The following is a 10,022-nucleotide window of genomic DNA, read 5'->3' on the forward strand; positions in this document are numbered from 1 at the left end:
TTTCTAATAGTAAAGTGAGCTCAATGTCCCATGACTACGTTGCAAAGCCTTCACCCCACCCCATCCCACCCCAGCAACCATTTGGCTCTTTAGTGCTTGACTCTTTTATTTTTTTTTTTGAGACAGAGTCTCACTTTACTCTGTTGCCCAGGCTGGAGTGCAGGGGCGTGATCTCAGCTCCCTGCAACCTCCGCCTCCCGGATTCAATCGATTCTCCTGCCTCAGCCTCCCGAGTAGCTGGGACTACAGGCGCATGCCACCATGCCTGGCTAATTTTTTGTATTTTTAGTAGAGATGGGGTTTCACCATGTTAGTGCTTGACTCTTAAATATGAATAGATATCTAAAGACTACCAGATATTTAAGTATAGCCTCTAAAATAAAAGACAGAGGCCAGGTGTGGTGGCTCATGCCTGTAATCCTAGCACTTTGGGAGGCCGGGTCAGGAGGATGGTTTGAGCCCAGGAGTTTGAGACAATCTGGGCAACATAGGGAGCCCTTGTCTCTAGGAAATAAATAAATAAATAAATAAATAAATAAATAAATAAAATAGAATAAAAGAGACTAAACAAAGAGAAAAATACAGGGAAACAAACAGTAAAAAAACAAACAAACACAGAAGAGTGGTTTTTTAAAAAATATAAACCTCAAAGAGATTAGGTGAAAATATGACCACATGAAACAAGAACAGGATGTTATAAAAAGGAAGCTTCATAAATAAAACAAGAAAAAAAGTCTTGGAAGTTAAAAACTGAGATTCTCAACAGGTTGGAAGATAAAATTGAGAAAAATCTTCCAGAAAGTAAAACAGAAAGGTAAGAGGATGGACAACAGGAGAGAGAAGATGAGAAAGCTAGAGACTGTTCTAGAAGTCCACATCTACTGAGTAAGTGATCCAGAAATAGAGAACAAGGAAAATAGTGACCATGTAATTACCGGGGAGTAATATGAGGAAATATTTAGGATTAAAGGATGTGACTCTCCATATTAAAAGGGTTCATCAAATGCATAGCAAAATGGTTGGAGTAAACACACACACACACACACACACACACACACACACCCCTCCAAGGCACATCATTGTGAAATATCAAAATGTTATTTAAAATCAAAGAGAGGCCAGGCGTGGCGGATGGCTCACAGCTGTAATCCCAGCAATTTGGGAGGCCATGGTAGGTGGATCACCTGAAGTCAGGAGTTCGCGACCAGCCTGGCCAACATGGTGAAACCCCATCTCTACTTAAAAAAATACAAAAACTGGCCGGCCGCGGTGGCTCACGCCTGTACTCCCAGCACATTGGGAGGCCGAGGCGGGCAGATCATGAGGTCAGGAGATCGAGACCATCCTGGCTAACACAATGAAACCCTGTCTCTATTAAAAATACAAAAAAATTAGCCGGGCGTGGTGGCGGGCGCCTACTCGGCAGGCAGGAGAATGGCGTGAACCTGGGAGGTGGAGCTTGCAATGAGCCGAGATCGCGCCACCGCACTCCAACCTGGGCGACCGAGCAAGACTCCGTCTCAAAAAAAAAAATTTTTTAAAAAAAATTAGCCGGGCATGGTGGTACACGCCTGTGGTCCCAGCTACTTAGGGGCTGAGGTGGAAGAATTACTTGAACTCAGGGAGGCTGCAGTGAGCCGTGATCAAGCCACTGCACTCCAGCCTGGGCAACAGACCGCGACCCTGTCTCAAAACAAAACAAAAATATATGCAAGGCCTTAAAAATAACTTCCTATGGGTGGGCGCGGTGGCTCACGCCTGTAATCCCAGCACTTTGGGAGGCCAAGACGGGTGGATCACGAAGTCAGGAGATCGAGACTCTCCTCACTGACAGGGTGAAACCCCGTCTCTACTAAAAATACAAAAAAAAAAAAAAAAAAAAAAAAATTAGTCGGGTGTGGTGGCGGGCGCCTGTAGTCCCAACTACTCGACAGGCTGAGGCAAGAGAATGGCGTGAACCCAGAAGGCGGAGCTTGCAGTGAGCCGAGATGGTGCCACTGCACTCCAGCCTGGGCGACAGAGCAAGACTCCGTCTCAGAAAAGGAAGGAAGGAAGGAAGGAAGGAAGGAAGGAAGGAAGGAAGGGAGGGAGGGAGGGAGGGAGGGAGGGAGGGAGGGAGGCTGGCTTTCCATGCACTCTTTCTTAGGAAGTTATTTTAGAATGTGCTCATCAGGGTAAGAGGGTAAGAGGAAGATAGGGGTTGAAGAGAGAAGGCTGCATTCAGCATAGCAGACAGTCCCAGGGAATGATGGAGAAGCAGCTGAATCCTAGCCAGCCTGCAAATCCAGGGAACATACATAAGATGATACAAGGCAGGAAGATTCTGAGGAAATGGAACTGGTAGATTCTTTGATGCACTGGATCACATGAAAGGTTTTTGTAAGGCTGTGAGCAAAAGACATGCCAAAAACAAAGCAAATGAAAAAATGAGTGAATTAATAACTTCAGGAAAGACAAAAAGGTTTACAAGAAAGGAAATGTTATCATTGAGCAATTTGGCTCAACAGAGAACAAGATTTTCATGAACATAATAATGTAAACTCTTGTTGTGATAACATTATGTTGAAAGATTACAGGGAAGGGGCCGGGCGCGGTGGCTCAAGCCTGTAATCCCAGCACTTTGGGAGGCCGAGACGGGTGGATCACGAGGTCAGGAGATCGAGACCATCCTGGCTAACACGGTGAAACCCCGTCTCTACTAAAAAAATACAAAAACAAACTAGCCGGGCGAGGTGGCGGGTGCCTGTAGTCCCAGCTACTCGGGAGGCTGAGGCGGGAGAATGGCGTGAACCCGGGAGGCGGAGCTTGCAGTGAGCTGAGATCCGGTCACCGCACTCCAGCCTGGGTGACAGAGCGAGACTCCGTCTCAAAAAAAAAAAAAAAAAAAAAAAAAAAAAAAAAAAAAAAAAAAAAAAAATTACAGGGAAGGAAAGCATATGGTAAGAGGGTTAGGTAGATACTAAATCCTTATTTGAAATCAGTAAATGATGTCTAACACAGAAAAACCAAGAAAGAGCAGCATAAGTGTATTTTGCAGAAATATAGAGCTAGTGCCAGAAGAAACAAATAGAAATTGAAAATGGTATCCTTTGGCGCATGAGACAGGGTGGAGGAGGAAAGAGGAATTTTTGTTTTTCATTATAAGCTTTTAAATACTATTTAACGCTTTGTTTACTATTTGCGTATCTTTAATAAAAAATAAAATTTAATTATAAAAAAATACATGAAAAACAGACAGGCAGTGAAGAGACAATTCACTAAAAAAAGAACTGCAGATGCCCCCTAAATTTATGAAGAGATGTTTGATCTTATTAAAAATAAGAAAAATGTAAATTAAAGCTAAATTGAGATATTCTTTCTCATTTATCAGATTGGTAAAAATTCAACTGTTGGATGACACCCTCTTCTGGTGATGCCGTGGGGGAATGCAACATGATTCAACCCTGATCAAGAAGTTGCAATAACCACTAAGACTGCAGATGCATTTGACTCAGCGAACCCCCTTTAAGAAATGTGTATGAAAAAAAACCCATGTTTCAGGTTATTCCTTACAACTTTGTTTGTGATAGCAAAATGTGAATTAGAAATGGTCCAAATGTCTGTCCATAGGGGACTGTTTAATAAACTATTGTCGATCCCTTAGTGAAAAGTATTTATTTTCTCAATGAGTAAAGGAAAAAAAATGACATAATTTTACAACCAGCTTCCAGGCCCTTGGAAGCACAGAGCGCTGTGTTGAAAGCCTCCCAGACTGGCTGGGCGCAGTGGCTCACGCCTGTAATCCCAGCACTTTGGGAGGCCGAGGTGGGCGGATCACAAGGTCAGGAGATTGAGTCCATCCTGGCTAACATGGTGAAATCCCGTCTCTACTAAAAATACAAAAAACTAGCCGGGTGTGGCAGCAGGTGCCTGTAGTCCCAGCTACTTGGGAGGCTGAGGCAGGAGAATGGCGTGAACCCCAGAGGTGGAGTTTGCAGTGAGCAGAGATTGTGCCACTGCACTCCAGCCTGAGCAACAGAGCAAGACTCTGTCTCAAGAAAAAAAAGACTCCAAGACAGAGAGACTCTCTGACCTCCCTAAACCTGAGCGTAAAAAGAACCGCTTTCGAAACCTTAGACGTAAAGCGAGAGAGGCAGTGAGACCATGTCAGATTTAACATCAGCCCTAGGTCTAAATCCCAGTTTGGCTACTTTTTATTCGCCGTGACACTCTAGACTTTGGTTCCTCATCGGTAGGCTGGGGATAGGACTCCCTGCCTTGTCAGGTCGCTGTGAGGGTGGAGTGGATGAGAGTGTGCGATACGGAAGCTACAGGGCCTGGCCCACAGTAAGCGCTCCACAAACAGGAGTTGATATGAATAGCAGCACCGGAAAAAAGAATCCTGTCTCCAGGACAGTATTCATTGTAGAAGGAAAGTCATGTTGGAAATCCCAAGAGAAGAAGGAAAAGTCACTGCTCTGAAGAGAAGAATTGAAGGAATTTCCTCTCATGACTAGGCAGTTTTGGGAGAGGCTCTGTATACACAGTCAGATGCCTACGCCCTCATGTTCTCCAGCTTCTCATTGCCATTGCCTCCTCTGATGACCGGCAGAGATGTTCCCTAAGCATCCTAGATCAGCAGGACTGGAAGGACCCGAGCCCAAATTCCCGTTTAGGACGAGAAACCCAAAGACCAGAGAAGACCAGTGATCAACTCAAGGGCACACAGCCAGCGGGCTTGGTCCACAGCCAGGCGCACCCACTAACAAAACTGCTTCCAGGTACGCATTTTATGATAGCAAGAGATACAAAAGGATAAACCTAAATGTGCGTCCCCAGGGCATTGAGCTAACTTGACTTTACTCACTCCTGAGAGGGGCTGCAGTCAATGTGAAAGCATGTGATCAAGGTTGGTGGAGAAAGTAATGTGTTTATATCAACCCATTTTGATGGCTGTGTTACACTTACATTTTACACACTTCCCATGGAATGAGGCCCCAAACCTAGTGGCAGCTTGCATTGCAGTAACAAGGATTTCTAGAACATACCCAATCCCTGCTCCAGCACTGACCAGATATGTAATGCTGAGTTTTCATTTCCTCATCTGTGAAAGGAGATATCAGCCACCTTCATCATGCTGTTACAAAAATAAAATCAGATAACTGTGTCTGTCTGGCGCACAACAGCCACTACTTCTCTCAAACCTAGATATCCCCTTGTCTTATCGACAGAGGAGACCTAATGAGTTCCACAGCAACCTGCTGATCCTGCTCTATGAATTACAAAGAAAGGTTTTCCCCCAAGCACCGAGAGAGAGAGAGAGAGAGAGAGAGAGAAAGAGAGAGAGAGAGAGAGAGAGAGAAAGAAAGAAAGAAAGAAAGAAAGAAAGAAAGAAAGAAAAAAGAAAGAAAGAAAAAAGAAAGACCTTCCATAATGCTTTCATAGTTTAATCGTTTTCAATTTCCTCAGCCAGAATCAAAAGTTAAGAAGAATCTCATTAAGAAGAATTCTAAGGGTATTTCTTTTCAAGTTCCCAAATACCTTCTTCATTATCCACATTGCCCTTGCAAGCTGGTTCCCCCATGTCCATGCTGATACGGAGAACACCGAATCCAGATGTATTCACTGGGTTCCCGGCACTATACAATTCCTACCCCAGGGATGTGCTCATGGGAAACACTCAATGAGTCATCCTTATCTGAACCAAGCAGAATCAGAAAAAGAATTCCAAGAAAGATATATTGAGCATCTACTTACTATATGCTAGACACTGTATAAGACGCTTTTCACGCTCTTGTTTAATTATGACAACTCTGAAGGTGATCATCGTTGTCCTCACCTTACAGATGACGAAACAGACATTCAGAGCACTTTGTGATTTGCCTCAAGTTTCACTGTCGAAAAGGAGCCAGGTCTCCTGACTTCAGGTCTTTCCACTATGAGACCACCAGTTTATTGTAACTAGAGGCCTCTCCCATCTAAAGCATCTTTGTAACTGCTTTCCCTTTCCCCACACTGCTTACACACACAGAAGCCCCTAATTTGTAACAAGTCATTTGATAACTCCAAAAGAGGGGCCACATCCTTTTTCTCTATGTCTGTTGATTAACAAAGACAACATTATATTTCCAACACATTAGTCAGACCAAGGGGGAAAAAAATCCCCATGACTAGAGTAAATTTCCATCCTTTGGAACAAGGACATATACACAGAAGGTTTACTATAGAACGTAAACATTGCTTTTAAATGATGCCAATCTCTCTTTTAATGTGGCCTAAATCCTAAAATGTAAAGTGTGATAAACCAGGCACAGCATCTCACACCTGTAATCCCGGCACTTTGGGAGACTGAGGCAGGTGGATCACCTGAGGTCGGGAGTTCAAGACCAACCTGAACAACATGGAGAAACCCCATCTCTACTAAAAATACAAAATTAGCTGGGTGTGGTGGCGCATGCCTGTAATCCCGGCTACTCAGGAGGCTGAGGCAGGAGAATCGCTTGAACCCGGGAGGCGGAGGTTGCAGTGAGCCGAGATTGCGCCATTGCACTCCAGCCTGGGCAACAAGAGCGAAACTCCGTCTCAAAAATAAATAAATAAATAAATAAATAAATAAATAAATAAATAAAGCGTGATAGTGTCCTTTCTTCTATTTTAAGTAGACACACAAGCCTTAATATATATGAAAACTGTAAACATCAAGGCCAACTCTTTAAGATTGGACTCTCACACTAACGCACCTCTTCCTTGCAACTTGCACCCAATTTGAGTCTGGTCCTAGGCATGCTGACCTGAAATAGTTGCTGGCCGCGGCAAGTACCACGCGGTGGCAGGAGAATTCCTGAATGTCCACACACAAGATGACATCTGTCAGAGCGTTTTCCATTCGCAGGGTCTCCAGGCCATTCTGAAGAATTAAGGAGAGTCCCGCGTCGTCAAATTTGACCTTTTCCCCATTTAGGATCTCCACCAAGTCTCCTCTTTTCTGGGAGGGCTCATCTGTAGAAGGTGCCAGAGGCCCTTCCAAACTCTTCTCAACCACGTCACCCATGGTCCAGGCGCCCCTTTGTCCTGCCATCAACGTCGAGACTGAAGGAGCGCCCAAGTGTCAGGCAGGCCCCATTGCAGAAGCTGAGCGGATTTCCTGTGCAGGGCCCTCCACTTATCACCAGCTGTCACACACACATAACAGGAAGTCTCGCACTTTCTCATCCTGTTACTACAAATGCCAGCAACTTCTATTCTTCTTCTTTCTGTGAATAATCACAGGGTTAGAAATTACTTAGAATAGGTGTGTGGGAGGGGGCTCTGGAAGAGGAGTGGCCTCTTAGAGTCCACTGTGAGTGCTGTGTGTTTATTTTGGTGCATCTCCCACTTCATATCCGTGAGCAGGAAGCCTCCGGTGGTGGCTATTACATTTGTACTCCTAATGCTATCAATAACCAGAGTCGTCAATGAGGAGATGGACAGGAGACAGTCTATAGTTCTCCCACTTCCTCCTCCCAGGCGTCTGAGATCCCACAACGATCCAACAACCGTCCTTTGTAAACCTTGGAAACCCCACTTATCCCTGACATTCTCATTTCTGGAGATACTGCAGATAGTCTATCTTCATCCTCCTCCCTACCCAGGGGAAAACAACGTCATGGCAAACATTCATGTCTTCCCCTCACCGAAAAACGTCTATTGTTTCAGATGTGCTTTGGGGGCACAGAAGAAATGGTTTCCAAAACTCGGTCACTAGCATCTTCTCAGAGGATGAGTCAGGGTAGGTCTACACCGAATTGCCACAGCACGTCTCAAATTAGCCCGGTGTCTACAGACCATGCATCTAACGTTGGATCCTGAAGTATTTTCATTACCTTTGCAGGTCTTAGTTAAGTAGTAATAACTGTCATTATTAAAATCCCATGATTTTAATAGGAAGTTATAGGAGTGTATTAGTTAGCGTTCTCTCACACCCAACAGTAATGCTTTACCAGGTTGCTAGGTATTTCTTAGCCCAGTAAACTTGACATCTAAAATTAACCATCACAATTACAGTCATACCCAGCATAATGATATTTCAGCTGATGATCGACTCCGGAGAGACAGAACCAAAAGGATACCTAGAGAGGCATAGCGGAGGGAAATTATTAGGGGAATTGGCTCACATGATTATGGAGACTGAGAAGTCGCATGACAGACTGCTGAGAGCTCAGGTCGAGTCCGAAGGCCTCAGAACCAGGGAAGATGGTATAACTCTCAGTTCAAGACCAAATGCCTGATAATCCAGGAGGTGGGGAGACTGGTGTAAGTCCTGAAGTCCAAAGGCAGGGGATCCTGGAGTTCTGTTGTTCAAGGCAGGAGATGACTGTATCCCAGCCTCAGAATAGAGAGACATGGACCTTTCTTCTGTTTTTGTTTTCTCTGGGCCACTGGCTGATTGGATGGTGCCCACCCACAGTGAGAGTGTATCTTCTCTACCGAGTCCACTCAGACTCACTAAGCTCTCCTGGAAACAACCTCACAGACACGCTCAACAGTAATGCTTTGCCAGGTTGCTAGGTATTTCTGAGCCCAGTAAACTTGACATCTAAAATTAACTGTCACAAGTACGGTCATGCCCAGCATAATGACATTTCAGTCGATGATGGACTGAATATACAATTGTGGTCCCATAAGATTATAATGGAGCATATAAAGAAACTGACAGCTGGGCGCGGTGGCTCACGCCTGTAATCCCAGCACTTTGGGAGGCCGAGGCAGGCGGATCACAAGGTCAGGAGCTCAAGACCAGCCTGAGCAACATGGTGAAACCCCCGTCTCTACTAAAACTACAAAAATTAGCCGGGCATGGTGGCATACACCTGTAATCCCAGCTAGTCAGGCGGCTGAGGCAGGAGAATCGCTTAAATCTGGGAGGCGGAGGTTGTAGTGAGCCGAGATTGCGCCATTGCACTGCAACCTGGGCAACAAGAGGGAAACTCTGTCTCAAAAAAAAAAAGGTAATGGAAAAATAATGCCATTCACGATGGTAATAAAACATATGTAAATGCCTAGGAATAACAGCAACCAGCAACATAAAGAAAACTAACAAAGTTTACTAAGAGATTTGAAAGAAAACTTAAATATACCAAGTTCCTTTATGAAAAGACTAAATATTATTAAAAGGACCAATTCTTTCCAAATGCATTTATAGGTTTAGTTCACTCTAAGAAAAATTACAATAAAATTTGGAGTTTAGGTGTTTAGTTTTGTTTTGTTTTGTTTGAGACAGAGTCTCAGTCTGTTGCCCAGGCTAGAGTACAGTGGTGCGATCTCAGCTCACTGCAACCTCCACCTCCCAGGTTCAAGCGATTCTGCCTCAGCCTCCCAAGTAGCTGGGACTATAGGCTCGCACCTCCACACCTGGCTAATTTTTTGTATTTTTAGTGGAGACAGGGTTTTGCCATGTTGGCCAGGCTGGTCTCGAACTGCTGGGCTCAAGCAATCCACCCGCCTCAGCCTCCCAAAGTGCTGGGACTACAGGCTCACACCACCACACCTGCCCCAAGTTTAGGTTAAATTTAAATGAACAGTATCAAGATAGGTTCAAAGCACAGTGGGACTATCTGTAAAAGGATAAACATTAAGTCTAGACTTTACAGTGGACCCAGAATCTTTTCTCCGTGGGAACTACAAAAGTAAGATAAATGTGGAATGTAGTATTCAGAAGCCCCATATCTGAGTTGGAAATTGAGACTGCTTCCCAGTGTCAAAGTGATTTAGATCTTCCAGACAGCTCTGAGATGTCTCATTCTTCCTGATACAACGGCAAACAACAAAGTTTCTGATGGTCTGCAACTTTTAGAAAACAATTTTTCTCAGTAAGAATAAGTAGTCACTCACGAAGGGTATCCTTATGACACATTGATAATTGCACGGAGTCACTTAAAGAAACGTTTCTTTTTAATGTTTTTTGCTTTTTTGTTTTGTTTGTTTTTTGAGACAGGGTCTCACTCTGTTGCCCAGGCTGGAATGCAGTGGTGAGAACACTGCAGCCTCCACTTCCTGGGCTCAAG

At 44.4% G+C, this 10,022-nt stretch overlaps 1 protein-coding gene across 1 annotated transcript in view; it reads right to left on the bottom strand.

Moving 5' to 3' along the window:
* Positions 1-7,202, bottom strand: part of KLHL6 (kelch like family member 6) — a 70,990-nt gene extending 63,788 nt beyond the window's left edge. Inside the window, exon 1 of the mRNA XM_050780188.1 lies at positions 6,771-7,202. Coding sequence (XP_050636145.1) covers positions 6,771-7,057 — 287 coding nt within the window. The 5' untranslated portion in view covers positions 7,058-7,202. The remainder of the gene's footprint in view (positions 1-6,770) is intronic.
* Between the last annotated feature and the right edge of the window lie 2,820 nt (positions 7,203-10,022).

Source organism: Macaca thibetana, chromosome 2, assembly GCF_024542745.1.
Source record: "Macaca thibetana thibetana isolate TM-01 chromosome 2, ASM2454274v1, whole genome shotgun sequence".
NCBI lineage: Eukaryota > Metazoa > Chordata > Mammalia > Primates > Cercopithecidae > Macaca > Macaca thibetana.